General features: G+C 50.7%; 1 protein-coding gene across 1 annotated transcript in view; it reads left to right on the plus strand.

Moving 5' to 3' along the window:
* Positions 1 to 3,893: 3,893 nt before the first annotated feature.
* Positions 3,894 to 17,538, plus strand: part of Tnxb (tenascin XB) — a 68,817-nt gene continuing 55,172 nt past the window's right edge. The window contains exons 1-4 of the mRNA XM_090356054.1: positions 3,894 to 4,015; positions 9,209 to 9,618; positions 11,674 to 13,326; positions 14,208 to 14,323. Of these exons, the coding sequence (XP_090212180.1) occupies positions 9,219 to 9,618; positions 11,674 to 13,326; positions 14,208 to 14,323 (2,169 nt within the window). The 5' untranslated portion in view covers positions 3,894 to 4,015; positions 9,209 to 9,218. The remainder of the gene's footprint in view (positions 4,016 to 9,208; positions 9,619 to 11,673; positions 13,327 to 14,207; positions 14,324 to 17,538) is intronic.

Below are 17,538 nucleotides of genomic sequence, written 5' to 3' on the forward strand. Positions count from 1 at the left end.
CTTCTTCCCCTACCCCCCTCTTTTGTGCCAATCCTGGGGTTTGAACTCTGGGCCTGGGTGCTGTCCCTGAGCTTCTTTGGCTCAAGGCTAGTGCTCTACCACTAGGCATGAACCACCAGCACCCAGCTTCCTTTTCTCTTCCTATCTCACTGTGCCCATTCTCACCCCCTTGGTCTTTTCTCTTCCCATTTCACTGTCTCCATCTCACCCCCTTGGTCTTTTCCTCCTGCTGCTGACACCATGCACACCTCCTGCCTTTGTTCTATTGTCCTGTCTCTATTTCCCTTCCCACACCTTTGTCCACAGTCCGTCCTTCCCATTACTTCCTCTCTTCTCCTCCACGCCAGTCTTCTCCTTCCTCCCCCCATTCTCTCTGCTCTTCCCCATTCTGGTCCTCCATCCTCTTTCCAGCTGTGGGGGCCAGGACTGGGGAGCCTAATGTTTGTCTCATCGTTCTGCTATGGCTTCTGGATACAGCACATCTGGATTCCGGGGCCCAGATGTGTGGTTGCCACAGCGACCTCAGTCCCTCTGGTAAATACAGGCGCCCACCCGGCCCAGAGCAGAGAACAAAACAATTGTGTGACTTTCTTTTGTCACGAGATAGAAATGTCCTCCCTCCTCCCTTCTCCCCACACCCATGTCTCCTGGCAAAGGGACTTTTAAGGGTCCAGACCTTTCTGTAGCTTTACCATATTCAGCCCTGGTCTCTTCATCTGCCCCATTTTTCCTCTCAAGGGCTCTTTCCATGTTGCTGTCTTCACCCCATATACTCAGCACTCTATAATGGATGTTGACCCCCATTTTAGACAATTTCTTCACACTGTATTAAAAAAAATAACAACAACAGGGCCGGGAGTTTGGCCTAGTGGTTAAAGTGCTTGCCTAGAATGCACGAAGACCCGGGTTCGATTCCTCGGTACCACATACATAGAAAAAAAAAAAAGCCGGAAGTGGTGCTGAGGCTCAAGTGGTAGAGCTCTAGCCTTGAGAAAGTCCAAGGACAGGGCTCAGGCCCTGAGATCAAGCCCAGGACTGGCAAAAAAAAAAAAAAAATAACAACAACAAAAAACCCAAACTGGACGCAGCATGAAGTTCCAAAAACCCAGATTCATCACCTGTCTCTAAGTCCTCTTCCATCCTTTCTTAGAGCTGTTGGGGTAGGAGTGGAAACCCAGGCTTTGGAGTGAGCCCCGTGGGCGAGGCCCACCCTCCCCATCTCTAGCAAAGCCCCCAGAACAAGCCATGTAACACCCAGGTGGCCTGTGCTTCTCCCAGCACAAGCTTTAATAAAATGCCTGCAATGTGTAGAAAACTGCTTGTAAATGGAAGCTTAATCCAAATAGTTCCTATCTCTCCCCTCTCTGGGACTGCGCCCTGGATCATAGCCTGTGGCCTGTCTTCATTCTTCTTGATCCTTTTAGTCCTTGCCTGCAACCTCCTGAGGTGGGAACTAGAACATGGATGATCATTGCAGGATGGAAATTCAGAGCTGAGGACACCTGGATCCCAACAACAGCCAGGGCACACAGGTGGCACCACACCACACTGGCCTTGCCACCTGCCACCCACACCCCCTCAGTGAAGTTTGACCGAGCTCTGACCCCTGAGCCTCCCTGCTCCCACACATTTGTTCACCACCTTTCTGTCCTGGGTTTGCACAAGTCAGCGGAGACAAGCACGCATTAGGAACCTATAGCACTAAAGGTCTGGCACTTACCTGGTGACATACAAATGTGTAAGAGCCCTTTATGAGAAATCTAGGAGTTGCATCAATTTTAGATGATTATTCGAGAGCCTGAAACCATTAGCTTCCTGTGACTTCCCCAAATGCCTTGTAAGCTTGTAAACATCTGGAACCCCACATTCCTGTATGAGCTTTCAGCATCCCTTCCCCAGGGCCATCCTGGCTCAAGCTTTTCCCCATCATCTCCAGGCCACTCTCTGGGCCAAATGTAATTATGGTGAACCCTTTTCCTAAATGAAACCAAAATCTCGGGGCCTGAGAAGTGGATATGCTGCGAAGCTGAGGCTACAATGTGTTCCATCTGTGCCCATATAATGTGGGTTCAAGACTCTGCTTTTTTACCTATTGTTCCCCTATCCTAGCTGCCTGCTGGGAGATGGAAGGGAAGTTGTTACCTACTCCTGGCTCTGTGGGCTTCAGGCCAAGGCAGAGGAAGGAAGCTGAGTCCAGCTTGATCCAAGATGCTGACTTCACTTTCTCCATCAAAGCCAGGAAAAAAACAGACATACATACACGAACATGGACACACGGGGACATCCACGCGAGAGTTCTTGCATACAGTTCTCCTCAGCCACACGCTGCCACAGCATGCCCTGACCCAGCCATGCCTGTGACTGGAGATGTGATTTGGGGTACGGACAACCGAACCTCAATCCATGAGTGACATTGAATAAGTCATCCAACTTAGCCAAGGTATACCTCGGTGATCAGCTTTGCAACAAGAGATTGATCCTCAGCTTGGATGTTTTTCCCCTATGGCACAACTGTCCCTTTCAGCCCTGTTTCAGAAAAGCACTTGGCTTAATGAGGCCAAAGAAATGCCCGGCCTCTTAGGTGTAGTCTACCTGGTCCTCTGGCTATCTTTCTGCCTGTGTGTGTGTGTGTGTGTGCGCGCGCGTGTGTGCCAATCCTAGAGCTTGAACTCAGGGCGTGGGAACTGTCCCTGAGTGTGCTCAAGGCTAGTGCTTTGCCACTTGAACCACAGCTTTACTTAACTTCTTAGTGGTTAATAGAAAACAAGAGTCTCACAAACATTCTTGCCCTAGCTGGCTTTAAGCAGTTCTTAGACCTTAGCCTCCTGAATAGCTAGAATTACAGGCCCGAGCTACTGGTACCTGCATTTTCTGTCTCTGCCAACACCTGTTTCCCGACCCTGCCTTCTAGCATTAGCCCCCTCCCAACTTTCCAGAATGTTATCCCTCCACCCAGTGTCCCCCACCTCCACATTGGACTCCTGCCTCTAGCTCTTTAGTCCATCCCTCCCTTTCCTCCCAACCTCTAGGCTTTCCTTCCTTGTCTCAACCCCTTACTTCCCTCCCAAATCATATGTCCTGGTGTTCAGCCAAGCCCTTGCCCAGTTACTGCCCAAGTCTCACTTGCTATTTCTCTAGGAATCTGCTGAGGAGAAAGAATGAAAGGGGGTGGGCAATGAGCTCAAGCTGAGACAGGAGAGGGACTGCAGAACTGAGAAAGGCAGCTTGGGACATGGAGGGGAGGAGGAAGCATGCAAGGGGTGGTGGGTAAAATTGAGTAGAATTCAATTACATGGAACTTGGAATGGGTTTAAGTTTTTTGGGGTGCCTCCAGTCTCCTGCCCCCATCTCTGCTCCCTGTGCCGCATATCCTGGGGAAGAATGGGGATGCTGGGTGATGATGGGGGAGGGTCAAGATTCAAGCTAGAGCTGAGCTGGGAAAAGGAGCATAGGGGAGGGGGAGGGGCTGGCCTTGAGGAATGATGTTGACGGAGAGGGGAAAATGGGTCTAAGACAGAGGACCACAAGTGAAGAAATGGTGGGGTCCAAAAGGAAACTGCAGCAAGAATGGGAACTATCAGGTTGGGCAAAAACTAAGGAGTTAACAACAGGATAAGGAAAGGACTTGGGCAGGAAGACAAGAGTTGGAGGGGGGTGAGATGGTGGGACTTAGGTCCTGGACAGGGAGGGGACTAGAGTGGGGGCAGGAAGAGAGGAGGGGTGGCTTGTGGGAGGGTCTACGAGGGATAGGAGGCCCTGCCCTATCTCTACTCCCCTCCCTGACCTCATGCTGGTCCTCCCCTTCTCCTCCCCCTGCTCGCTGAAGGCTCCCTCCTCTCTGTTGCTGCCCAGATCCACAGTCCTTTTGTGGCTCCGTGAGCCAGTGCTGCAGAGACAAGCGAAAGGGTCCGCCAGGGAGTCCAGGGCTGCCACAGAGTTTATCCTGTCCTGCCCTGCCACTCTCCTTCCTGGGGTTGGGACAGGTGCAGAGGTGTAGCAGAACCCCAATACCCAGGTAAGTTACAGAGCACTGGGAGACCCAGATGGAGAACTGAGAGCAAAGGCTTTCTCTCCTGTTCCACACACGCTGGCAAAGGTGTGGCAGGAGAACTCCACGGAGAGCCTGGCTCCGGCACCAGGCTCCTCAGGGAGGTGTGTGCTGGGGACGGTGTGAGACAGGGTGTAGGCAGGACGCATGCCCCTGAGAAAGGCTGGGAGCAAATCAGAGGAGTCAGGGAATAGCTTGGAGTGGTCATTGAGCCAAGACAGGACAAATTGTGAATAGATTCAGTGGCCAGGACTGAGCAGCTGAACTGCAGGAGCAGAGAAAGGGGGTGGAGGGGGGTGAGGGGACATTTAGATGGGGCATTCAGATGGGGTTAAACCCCAAGGTCCCAGATTTGGGAGGGAAGGCTGGGAAATCTCACGACTTTAGGAAATGCTGAAATGGGGCAAAGTGAAGACTCTGGGGTCTGGAAAGACACAGAGCCTGCAGAGATACTCCTAAACCTGTTCTTGCTGCACTGCAAAGGCTGAGTGAGTAGGGTTCCCTCAGGGCACAGGACTCTGTCTTCACTTCATTCTTCCAGGCTCCCCCCAGCTTCTGTCTGTCTGAACCTTTCCACCCTCCCATCACAACCCCCCCAATACACGTGACACACCCCGGGTGGGGCGGGCGGGTCTGTTATCTCGCCTGGAAAGAATTTGATGGCTTAGAGACAACTGGAAGTGGAACTGGGGGGGGGGGGGGCAACTGGGAAGCAACTGGGAAACACTGCAGCTGCTGTTGGCTCTGTCCCCGCTTCCCAGATCTCTGGCCCCCCTACTTTCCCTGGCCTTTACTGAAGCCTATGGGGACCCAGCACCTCTATTTCTCAAATACCCTTCCGCTCAAATCCTGGCCAGTCCATGCAGAACCAGAAGCTGCCTTCCTGTCCCTCACAGCTCCCTTGACCTTTCTCGCTGGGGGTCTGGAAATCTTGCTTAATTTTTCCATTCCCAAGGCCCATCTGCTCTCTCCCCAGGTTCAAGGGCAACTGGGCCACCCAATACCTCCAGCTTCCACCTGCTTCAAACCCAGTCCTCTGTCCCTTCTCTCTGGCCCCAGAGTCCTACCTTCACCTCTTGCTGCCAGATTTCAGCTGGGTGTGTGACAGAGGGGTGTGGTTAGAGCCCACCTCCCATGGAACATTCCTATGGAAGTTCACCCTTTCTCTCACCCCATAGGACTTACAGTCCCCTATGAGCAAAGTGTCAAAACTGGCCACAACACCAAATACCAAGGATGCTGAGTCACAGTTTGGGAAGATGCCCCCACCCCTGCCAGTTCTTCAACTGTGAGAGTGAGGCCACATCCCCCCCCCAAGTCCCCCCCACATATCAGAGAGGTGTAGCTGGAGACACAAAGATACACAAAATTTCTGCACATTGCTGAGAATAGCGCCAAAAATTTCCACGAATTGAGAGTGGCAGATGGACGGGTGGCAGTGAGAGACAGGGGAGGGGAGTCAGCAAAGACCAGCCTGCTCCCCACTAGGGAAAGCCCCCCTCCATTTTGGTTCCCTTGCACTCCAGCTGAGTTCTACACAACTGCCCACTGAGCCAGTGAACTGCCCCCTCCACACTCCAGGGGTGCCAATACTGGGGCTTGAACTCAGGGTCTCTTGCTTGTTTTTTTTTTTTTGGTTGTGGGATTTGAACTCTGGGCCTGGACACTGTCCCTGAGCTCTGCTCAAGGCTGAAGATCCTCAGATCCGTGATCCTCAGATCTCAGCCTCCTGAGTAGCTAGGATTACAGGCATGAGCCACCGCTCAAGGATGACAATGTACTACTTGAGCCACACTTCCATATTTAGCTTTTTTTTTTTTTGCTGGTTAACTGGAAATAAGAGAGAGTCTCCCAGACTTTTCTGCCCAGCACTTGTTTTGAATCTCGATCCTCTGATCTCAGCCTCCTGAGTAACTAAGATTACAAGCCACCAGTACCCAGACAAAACTGGCTTTCTCTCACACTTTGCCCAAAGACTAGGTGTGGGAGACAATGAACAGGACATATGTACATGCATGTGGCTGCAAAGATGTGGGCTTATTTGTGTGCATGTGTGCGTTTAAGTACATGTGGACATGTAGATGAGCACAGGTGAATATATTTGCATGTGTCAAATATTTGTGTGTACATGCATGCCATAATTGGGTACATGCCTTAGATACAAGGTGATAGATAAAATATCATATCTTACCTGTGCCTTAGATACAAAGTGACAAGTAAGGTAGGCCAGAAACCATCACTTATCAGAGGCTCCGTTTCCAACTAAAGGCAAGGCTGGGCAGCTCTGCAGGCAGGCCTGTCTGCCTGGGTTTCTGGACTGTGTGTGACAGGGGGAGGGGAAAGGGGGGCAATATGGTCTGTTGTCCTTCTCTTTTTCTGTCTTGATGACTGATGGGAGAGGGTGATGATGGTACCCCCCAAAGCATTTGTTTCTTCCACCCAGAGGGAGCCAGGAAATATGCATGTTGGAGGAAGAGTGTCACAGCACCCCCCCCCAATGATGCCCCCAGCCACTCAGCACTTCCACTACCCACCTTGCCCTCCTCTTCTCCCTAGCCTCTCTGTTCTGGGGGAACTGGGCACCTGCCACCATCCCTGTGTGACTCTCACCTGAACTGATAGCCTGCATTCTCTTATTCCCCTCTTCATACCTTCCCTCTCTAACCCTAATCTTTGCTTCACAGCTGGTAGCAGTCATCCAGATAGAGAAACAAGATGCTCCCTAGGGTTGACCCACAGATCCCCAGAAGGAAGGAAGGAAGGAAGGAAGGAAGGAAGGAAGGAAGGAAGGAAGGAAGGAAGGAAAAAGGAGGGAAAGAATGAAGGAAGGCAGGGAAGAGTCATTTGGTGATAGAACATTTGCCTAGCATGTGCAAAGCCCTAGATTCAATTACAAATAAATAAAACAAGGTATTCTTTCTCCCTGTGTGCTACATCCTCAGCTCTTTTGTTGTTGTTGTTTTCATTTTTTAATTAAAGAATTTATTAACATTGATTTTTACATCATATTTCAAATGATGTTTAACAAACGAGTGTTCAAGAAGGGAATCTCAATATACAATCACTGGCACTTAGTTTTTAGAACATAATCAAAATTAGGCTAAGGGTTTTGTTTTTTTAATTATGTAGCCCTGGCTGGCCTGGAACTTGCAAATCTGCCTTTACCTCCCAAGTGCTGGGATTATATGCGTATGTCCCCTTGCTTGTTAAAAGCAAGATAACCTTAGCACCTTAGAATTTTCCCACCATGCTTCTTTTTGTCACTGTCTACAGAAAGAGCACATCATTTCTGACTTAGAACACTAAAAGTTTTCTGCCCTGGCACCTCAAACTTCATTTTGAATACAATTGTCTCAAATGTCCTCTTATGTGTCTGGCTTCTTCAACTCAATCTTACTAAGCTCCATTTGCACTTCTACATATAACTGTAGCTCATCTTCATTCTTCTGTTTGATTGCACTGTGTCAATAAACCACAATTGAATCCATTTTAGTGACATTTTGTAGCTTCCAGTTTAGGGCCTTTGTGAATAATGCTGCGATATTATTTGTTTTAGAGGTAAAATTACAGGGCAATATTATTTGTTTTTAGAGGTAAAATTACAGGGTCAGTCAAAATTGAGTACATTCTGCCCGTTTTCTGACTCTTCTGCTTTACTTACTGTCTCTAACCAACTTCTAGTCCCAGACACTGTCCGTGGTCCTAGCCTTGACCTTGGTGCTGTCCCCAACTCCAGCCTTAATGCTAGTCCTGGACGTAAATTGGGCATTCCATTTCTTATGACTTTCAACAGGTATTTGTTAATCACTTCTCATGTGCTTAATACAAATATAAAGTAGCTGAGCAGAAGAAAAATAGGTACTCCCAGGAGCTAATGGCTCACACCTATAACCCTAGCTACTCAGGAGGCTGAGATCTGAAGATTACCGTTCAAAGCCAGCTGGGGCAGAAAAGTTTATGAGATTTTGATCTCCAGTTAACCACCAGAAAACAGGAAGTGTCCCTGTGGTTCAAAGTGCTAGCCTGGAGCTGAAGAGCTCAAAGACAGTGCCCTGACCCAGAGTTCAAGCCCTGCGACTAACAACAATTACTAACATTCTCACTTGTAGCATTTATGATGACTTGTAATGATAGAAATAGATATATAGTGGTGGAATTATATATAAAGCTGATGGGAAGGATCTAATTGAGAGCATGGGGTTAAAGAAAAGAGTGAGGAGTGCTGGGAGGGAGTGTGGTTCAAGTGGTAGAACACTCCTAAAAAATACGAAGTCCTGAGCTCCAAACCAGTGGGGAGGGGGGGAGGAAGAGGAGGAGAGAGAAGGGGAGGGGAGGAAAAGAGACAGATACCCTGTACTTAAGGATTTTGAGAAGGCAGTGAGAGCTGGTATCCAGATCCTTGGGAAAGACTGTCTCTGGTTATCCATTCCCAAATCTCATTTAACACATTGCCGTCTAATGGCACATTTATTCAATGTATTTCTTTGCCACAGCAGTGTAAGTTCACATTGAGGTTCTTTTTTTTTTAATTAAAGAATTTATTAACATTGATTTTTTTACATCATATTTCAAATCACATTGAGTTTTTATTCTTTCTTTTCTTTTCGAATCCTTGGACTTAAGCTGGGTACCTGGCACTGTCCCTGAGCCACAGTCTTATTTCTGAGTTGTCTATTGTTGTTCTTGCTGTTGTTATTTTTACCTTTTTTGGTGGCTGAAAATAGCAGTCTCTCATGGGCTTCCCTGCCTGGGTGGACTTTGAATAGCCATCCTTAGAAATCAGCTTCCTGAACAGCCCCTAAATAGCTGCAGACACGAGCCCAACGGCACTCCACTCAAAAGGGCAAACCTTTTAAGAGCTGAGCGGAGGGTTTATGGGACAGAAGAAACATGCAGTTCAAAGGCCCTTAGGCTAGTGTAAGCCAGTAATGCTTGTGACTGTGTGTGTGAGTGTGATACAGTTAATAATAAGTAATATATAGTTAAGGATGGGATCTACCCATCCCTCCTAGAGATGGCTCCCCCTTCCTCCTCCCAGGTTGAGTTGAATGTGAATCCTCGCATACATGTGGGTTGACTAGGCTAATTGTGGATGCTGTGTTGGGGAAGCGAGAGATCAATCTCGCCTCTTTTCTGAGTATCTGCCCTCCCTCCCTGCAGCCTCCTGACGATGCCAGCCCCGTGTCCCCTAACCTCCCGTGTGGTCCTCCTGGTGCTGCTGGGCACAGTGGGTGCAGGCCCCTTCTCTCCAAGACCCAATGTAACACTTCCAGCCCCACGGCCCCCTCCAAAGCCAGGGGGCCGGGTCGTGGGGGCAAGAAGGGGGGACCCTTCTTCCCAGCTTTATGAGCACACGGTGGAAGGAGGGGAAAAGCAAGTGGTGTTCACCCACCGCATCAACCTGCCCCCTTCTGCTGGATGCGGGTGTCCCCCGGGCTCGGAGCCCCCCGTTCCTGCTTCAGAGGTGCAGGCCCTGAGAGTCCGGCTGGAGATCCTGGAGGAGCTGGTGAAGGGGCTCAAGGAGCACTGTGCAGGGGGCTGCTGCCCTGCAGCTGCTCAGGCTGGCACAGGTAAGCAGAGGGGCTCCAGAATGAGAGGGAGGTGGAGAGGAGGGCTGGGAGGGGGGAGTGTTTATGAGCAAGACTAGTCTACAGAGGACCTTGGTATGAATTAGAGAAGGGTACCACTGCAGTCATCATATAAAAGAATACTGTCGGGGGTGTTGGGGGGAGGGAAACGGGTACCAAGACATGTGAAAGGGTATCAATGTATGTGAATTAATGCACCTTCTATCTGGCAAATATCATGTAACCCTTTTACTAATTACAATAAAAAAAAGGAAGAAAAAAAAACTTAGTTAGCATTTTAGGCCTAATTCTCATACATTTTCTAGCTTTTAACCCACTAACAAAATAATTTCAGTTTCAAAAGTCATATAACTAGTGATTATTCTCCTTAATGTACTGTTATCTCTCATCTCTTTTGCTGTCCCTTGGTTATTGTTACAGTATTTCACCTTGTTATCTGATATATTGTATATATGAGTATTTGGTTATTTGAAGTCAGATAGGGAAGGGAGAAAAACAAGATGAGGAGTGGGGGTGGGGGGAGGGAAATTGGGACCAAGACATGAGAAAGGGTATCAATGTATGTGAAATAATGCACCTACTATCTGGTGAATATAATGTAACCCTTCTATTAATTACAATAAAAATATATGAAAAAAAATAAAATATGTAAATCCAAAAAAAAAAAAAGAATACTGTATAAAGAATATTGTCGGGGCCGGGAGTTTGGCCTAGTGGTAGAATGCTTGCCTAGCATGCATGAAGACCCGGGTTCGATTCCTTGGTACCACATACTTAGAAAAAGCTGGAAGTGGTGCTGTGGCTCAAGTGGTAGAGCTCTAGCCTTGAGAAAAATCTAAGGACAGTGCTCAGGCCCTGAGCTTTAAGCCCAGGACTGGCAAAAAAAAAGAATACTGTCTTTGGGAGGGTAAGGGGAGGCACAGAAATGGAGACACCAAGGGTGAACAAACGCAGCATGGGGGCCTAGTGGTAGAGTGCTTGCCTATCATGCATGAAGACCCAGGTTCAAGTCCTCAGTGCCACATACATAGAAAAAGCTAGAGGTAGTGCTGTGGCTCAAGTGGTAGAGCTCTAGCTTTGAGAAAGCCCAAGGACAGTGCTCTGACCTAGGACTGGCAAAAAAAAAAAAAAAAAAAAACGCAGCCATGGTACTCACTAGACATTATGTTGAACTTGTGCATGGAAACAGGAGGGAGAAACTGGGAGAGAGAGTGAGGGAAGGGTGACATTATCCAAAAAGAAATGGGCTCTTCTGGGCACTGGGTGGCTCATGCCTGCAACCCTACCTATTGAGGAAGCTGATATCTGAGGGCCTGGACTCAAAGCCAGTGTGGACAGGAACGTCTGTGAGGCTCTGGTCTCCAAATAGCCACTAGAAAACTAGAAGTGGTCCTGTGGCTCAAAGTGATAGAGCACTAGCCTTGAGGAAAAAAGTTCACGGACAGTGTCCAGGTCCTGAATTCAACCCCCACCACTGACAGAAGGGAAGGAAGAAAGGAAGGAAGAAAGGAAGGAAGGAAGGAAAGAAAGAAAGAAGGAAAGGACGGAAAAAGAAATGTACTCTGCCTGACTTTTATAACCATAACCTTCACCTATTTTTTTTTTGCCAGTCCTGGGCTTGAACTCAGGGCCTGGGCACTGTCCTTGAGCTTTCTCAAGGCTAGTGCTCTACCACTTGAGGTTCAGCACCACTTCTGGCCTTTTCTGTGTGGAAACCAAGGAATCGAACCCAGGGCTTCGTGCATGTTTGGCAAGCACTCTTCCACTAGGCCACACTCCTGGCCCCAACTTCACCTTTATAATAAAAATAAATTTAAAAAAAAAAAAAGGAGAGAGAAAGAAAGAAAAGGTATCAGTGGCTGGCTACTCAGAATGGCGGATATAGCTCAGGGCACACGTTTGCTAAGGTCTGGCCGGGGCCCACGCTGGAAGAGTTGGAGTGTTGGCCCAGCGACACGACCTGGGCTCTCCCCATGGGAGCTCCGTGTAGGTTCCCTGTCCCCCGCGGAGACTGAGGCCTCTCTTTCCCCGCCCCAGGACAAACAGACGTGCGGAGCCTGTGCAGCCTCCACGGGGTGTTTGACCTGAGCCGCTGTGCGTGTTCCTGCGAACCGGGCTGGGGCGGGCCCACCTGTTCCGAGCCCACCGACTCCCGGGCGCCCACCTCGTCGCCACCCGCAGCCTCCGCGTCCTGTCCCGACGACTGCAACGACCAGGGCCGCTGCGTCCGCGGCCGCTGTGTGTGCTTCCCGGGCTACGCGGGCCCCAGCTGCGGCCGGCCCTCCTGCCCGGGCGACTGCCAGGGCCGCGGGCGCTGCGTGCAGGGCGTGTGCGTGTGCCGCGCGGGCTTCGCGGGCCCCGACTGCGGCCAGCGCTCCTGCCCCGCCGACTGCCACCAGCGGGGCCGCTGTGAGGACGGCCGCTGCGTGTGCGACCCGGGCTTCGCCGGGGACGACTGCGGGGCGCGGAGCTGCCCCCGGGACTGCGGCGACGGCGGGCGCTGCGTGGACGGCCGCTGCGTGTGCTGGCCGGGCTACGCGGGCGAGGACTGCCGCACGCGCACGTGCCCGCGCGACTGCCGGGGCCGCGGCCGCTGCGAGGACGGCGAGTGCATCTGCGACGCGGGCTACAGCGGGGACGACTGCGGCGTGCGCAGCTGCCCCGGCGACTGCCACCAGCGGGGACGCTGCGAGGACGGCCGCTGCGTGTGCTGGCCGGGCTACGCGGGGCCTGACTGCAGCTCCCGCGCCTGCCCGCGCGACTGCCTGGGCCGCGGCCGCTGCGAGGACGGCGTGTGCGCATGCGCCGCGGGCTACAGCGGCCCGGACTGCGGCGTGCGCAGCTGCCCCGGAGACTGCCGGGGCCGCGGCCACTGCCAGAGCGGCCGCTGCGTGTGCTGGCCGGGCTACACCGGCCGGGACTGCGGCACGCGCGCCTGCCCCGGAGACTGCCGGGGGCGCGGACGCTGTGTGGACGGCCGCTGCGTGTGCAACCCGGGCTTCGCGGGCGAGGACTGCGGGAGCCGCCGATGCCCCGGGGACTGCCGCGGCCGCGGCCGCTGTGAGGACGGCGTGTGCGTGTGTGAGGCGGGCTACGCGGGGGAGGACTGCGGCTCGCGCGCCTGCCCCGGCGACTGCCGCGGTCGAGGCCGGTGCCTGGACGGGCGCTGCGTGTGCGACGACGGCTTCGCGGGCGAGGACTGCGGCGTGAGACGGTGCCCGCGCGACTGCAGCCAGCACGGCGTGTGCCAGGACGGCGTGTGCAGCTGCTGGGAGGGCTTCGCGGGCGAGGACTGCGGCGTCCGCACCTGCCCCGCCAACTGCCACGGCCGCGGCCGCTGTGAGGACGGGCGCTGCCTCTGCCACCCGGGCTACACCGGGCCCGCCTGTGCGGTGCGCACCTGCCCGGCCGACTGCCGGGGCCGCGGGCGCTGTGTGCAGGGTGTGTGCGTGTGCCACGCGGGCTATGGCGGCGAGGACTGTGGGCGGGAGGAGCCTCCGGCCAGCGCCTGCCCCGGCGGCTGCGGACCCCGCGAGCTCTGCCGCGCCGGCCGGTGTGTGTGCGTCGAGGGTTTCCGAGGCCCGGACTGCGCCATCCAGACATGCCCTGAGGACTGTCGAGGCCGAGGAGAGTGTCGCCAGGGCAGCTGCGTTTGCCAGGAAGGCTATGCCGGGGAGGACTGTGGGGAAGGTGAGCTGCCAGCCCTTTTGTATCTTGCAGCAATAGCTGGGCGCCGGTGGCTCACCTCCTAGCGGAGGCTGAGATCTGAGGATCGCGGTTCAAAGCCAGCCTGGGCAGAAAAGTCCATGAGACTCTTCAGTAAACTACTCGGACAAAGCCAGAAGTGGCTCTGTGTCCCAAGTGGTAGAGGCTCATGCACAGAACCCAGGCCCTGAACTTGAGCCCAAGACTGGCAAAACAAAAGCAAAAACAACAAAACAACCATATATATATATGTACACACACACACACACTGAATCAAGACCTGGGGCCCATGTAACATTTGAACTTGAGGCTTACCTAGGTACTCAAGAGCCTAGAAGAAGAAGGATAGGTGGAGATCAGGTGTGTGTGGGAGGACAAAGGGCCAGTTAGAGGAGCCATGAGCCATCAATAGAGACATCAGTAGAATGGAGGTGGAGATCTGAGAATCAGTTCAAAGCTGGCCTGGGCAGGAACTCTTAACTGTAATGCTCTTATCTCCAATGAATCAGCAGAAAGCTAGAAGTGGAGCTGTGGCCCAAGTAGTGGAACTCCAGAATTGAGTGGACAAAGTCAAGTGAGAACCGAAGCACTAGATTCAAACTCTAGTACTGGCACACACAAAAAAATGACATGCTGGCTTTCAGATCTCTCAGGACTAGCTTGGCACCCCATTAGTTATAATCACAACAGTTCCGTGTCCCTACAGTTGGAGGTCCTGTACAGAACTCTACCAGCTTGTCCCACCTGTTGGAAAGCAGCTTAGGAGCTAGAGCTTGCCTCTAGGTGTGGATCTAAGGCAATTGTAATAGTCAGGAGTGAGACTGGGTTGCCTTGGGCTAACCACCTTTCTCTATTCTCCTGAGCAGAGATACCAGCCATTGAGGGCATGAGGATGCACCTCCTGGAGGAGACAACTGTTCGGACAGAGTGGACACGAGCTCCCGGCCCAGTGGATGCGTACGAAATTCAGTTCATCCCCACGGTGAGAGGAATGCCGGGCCCTCCAAACTGAAGGAGCAGCATTGTGGGTGGCAGTGGGGGTTCACTTTATGCAGAAGTTCCCTTAATCACTGGTTGAATCCAGATAGTTAGTTCGTGTGTGTGTGTGTGTGTTTGTGTGTATGTGTGTGTGTGTGTGTGTGTGTGTTCAAGTACTGGAACTTCAACTTGGCCTGGGTACTTCCCTTAGCTTTTTCACTCAAGACCTTTTGAGCCACATATCTACTAGCTTTCTGCTGATTCACTGGTGATAAGACTCTCATAGACTTGACTGGGAGTATGGCCTAGTGGTAGAGTGCTTGCCTAGCATGCACAAAGCCCTGGGTTCAATTCCTCCATACCATTATATACATAGAAAAAGCCAGAAGTGGTGCTGTGGCTCAAGTGGTAGAGCAAAAAAAAAAAAAAAAAAACCTCAAGGACAGTGCTCAGGCCCTGAGTTCAAAATCCAGGACTGGCACAAAACAAACAACTGAACAATGGCAGAATTTCATATACTTTTCTGCCCTGGTTGGCTTTGAACCTCTATCCTCAGATCTCAACCTCCTGATTAGCTAGGATTAGAGGTGTGAGCCACTGGCGCTCATCTAGGTGGCTGATTCTGAGAGCTGCTGTCAGAGCCTTGTTCTGCTCCACTCTTGGGCATGGAAGCCTCTAGAGCATCTCCAACAGGCGTTGGTCCAGTGTAGCAGGACCACTTCAGTAATGGGGAGCTCAATACTTCTAAGACTGCCCAGTCCACTGCTGGCCAACCGCGTCAGTCAATTCTTTTTGTTGTCCTTGACTCCAAATCTGCTCCCATTCTCACTCCCGTGGCCCTCGCTGAGGAGCCCTAGCTGGAATACTGTCTGCTTTCCTTGTGTCCTCTACTATAAACCTTCAGGTATTTTGAGACAATAGTCCTCACACCGTCCTTTATATTTCCCAGGAAAAAGCCTGAGCTTCTTTAGCCTTTTCTGCGTATGCTTTATTCCCTGAATTCTTTAATTTCCAGTGCCTCTTGCTTTTTGCATGAACCCCCCCCCAAAAAATGGGTGGCAGAGAGGAGCTCCCTGGATAATTCTGGATCCATTGGTACTTTTCTCAGAGTTGGCCTGTATTAACTTGTCACAAATGGTCAGAATTTTTTATCATATTTGTTTCATTAAATATTTTTTCATTATAGAATTCATATGTGCCCAGTGCAGAATATTTTAAAATATAAATAAATAAGGGAAGGAAAAGAACTAGATGCTGGTGGCTCATACATGTAATTCTAGTTACTCAGGAGGCTGAGAGCTGAGGATTGTGCTTTAAAGTCACCTGGGCAGAAATGTTTATAAGACTCTTATCTTCAATTAATCAGCAAAATCCAGAAGTAACAGTATGGCTCAAGGGGTGGAATATCAGCCTTGAGCAGAAAAAGCCAAATAAGAAAGTAAGATTCTGAGTCCAAACTCCAGTACTAGCACAAAAGAAAAAAGGAAAAGGAAAAGATAGAAGGAAGAAAAGATAGGAGGAAAGAAAGAAGGACAGAAAGGAAAGAATGAGGCCAGCATTCTGAGTCTATATTTAGGTCTTTTTGCCTTTAGAGCTAATGAATGTTATCTTTTTTTTTTTTTTTTGGTTTAGGCTAAGCTGTCTAGGCTGTTGCAATAATTTAAATTCTGTGAACTTGTTCTCTCACTTCCATGTCATCAACACATCACAGAACATTCTTGTTCTCTGCCTCCTCCCCATTTGCTCTCAAAACATTTGGGAGCCCAGCAAGGACAAAGCCTGTGGCTTCTCATGAGAGATCTCCCTTTATGCAGATTGAACCCTTATGGTACAGTTGTTTCCCAGCTCTCCACCATCTGACTTTTCTACCATCCAGCTCATGTTTTCCTGTGTCATCTCACAAACACCAAGGGAGGTAAGCCATACCGCAGTAGACCCCATTGATTCAGCCAGGACTCTGGACAAATAAATAACTCCCTGGCTTAAAGCCTTAGAAGGGACAACTGAGGGGCACTGTTCATCATCTCTGTGCCCCACTTTGCCTGGTTATCTTACTATGCTTCCCCCTTTCTACTCAGACCCCCACCAAATCCTATCCCTCTTCACCCTCTGGCTACAGCAGGCAGAATGCTCTACTTTGTGGCACAGGCAAGAGAGTTTGGATTTTAAAAGTTTTCTTATACAAATAATTAATCACGAGACAAGAATTTGGCAATGAGAAAGAAGAAAAACAGCTCTTGGCTGCTCTGCACTAAAACAAGCACTGTGAACATCTTCAAGTGTTTCTCCCACTCTCTTCTATGTGTATAGTTTTTACATAGCTCAAATCTGGAGAAGATGGAACTTTTAAGAAGAATTTTCCTAAGAAGCTGCAGGGAAAGAAAAATTAAAATAAACACTTTGAGATAAGAATGTAGCTTTCAGGACAGCATGGTCTCCCACTCTTAATAAATATGGATCCATTTTGGGTGTTGTCAAGGGATGCAGCTTTTCCAGCCAAATGCTGGGCAGGCTGGTGCCAAGCTGTTCTGTTAGGCTTGGCATCTGCTCTCAACTTATCACCTCTGCTCTAGAGATGGGACTCTGCCATATTCTTGGTCCTCTGTGATTCTGGGCTGTGAAAGAAGCTTCTGCTAATTGATTCCCAGGCACCCCTCTTGGACAACACACCAGCCTATGTTCTGGCCCTATGACAGCTTCTCTGCTCCATGCAGCTGGCCCCCAGACTTGAGCCTTGTGTCTTGGCCTGGGCACTTGTTCCATTGCTGTTAGCATGGAGTATATTCAGTGGTTTTCTGTCCTGTGCCCCAGCATCTTCCTTGTAGCCAGTCTCCCCCTTTTCCCCTTCTATGCAGAAGAGGAAAGTTCCTCCTCTCCTTGCATAGGTGGCATTGCTAGTCTTCCTTCCTGGGGCTCAGAGTGCATTTAGCATGTTTCTGAATCTCAGTATCAGCATCATCTGGAAACCTGAAATGAAACTTGTCAGGCTCCACCTGCAGATCTCCTGAATCAAGTCTGTGATGGATCCTAATTGTACCAAACCTTCCAGTTGATTCTTGATGGCCTTGTGGCTCCAGACTCCTCCCTCTATGGGATATAAGAGAACTTGTGGACCCCTAAGGGAGGTGTGCCTCTGAATGGAAAGGAGGTTCAGGTGTTCTTGTCTAGGTATTTCTGCCGTGTAGAAACAAGCTGTGCCAAATTTCATGGTATGTAAAC

Source organism: Megascapheus bottae, chromosome 22 (assembly GCF_031878675.1).
Source record: "Megascapheus bottae isolate mThoBot1 chromosome 22, mThoBot2.hap1, whole genome shotgun sequence".
NCBI classification, from domain to species: domain Eukaryota; kingdom Metazoa; phylum Chordata; class Mammalia; order Rodentia; family Geomyidae; genus Megascapheus; species Megascapheus bottae.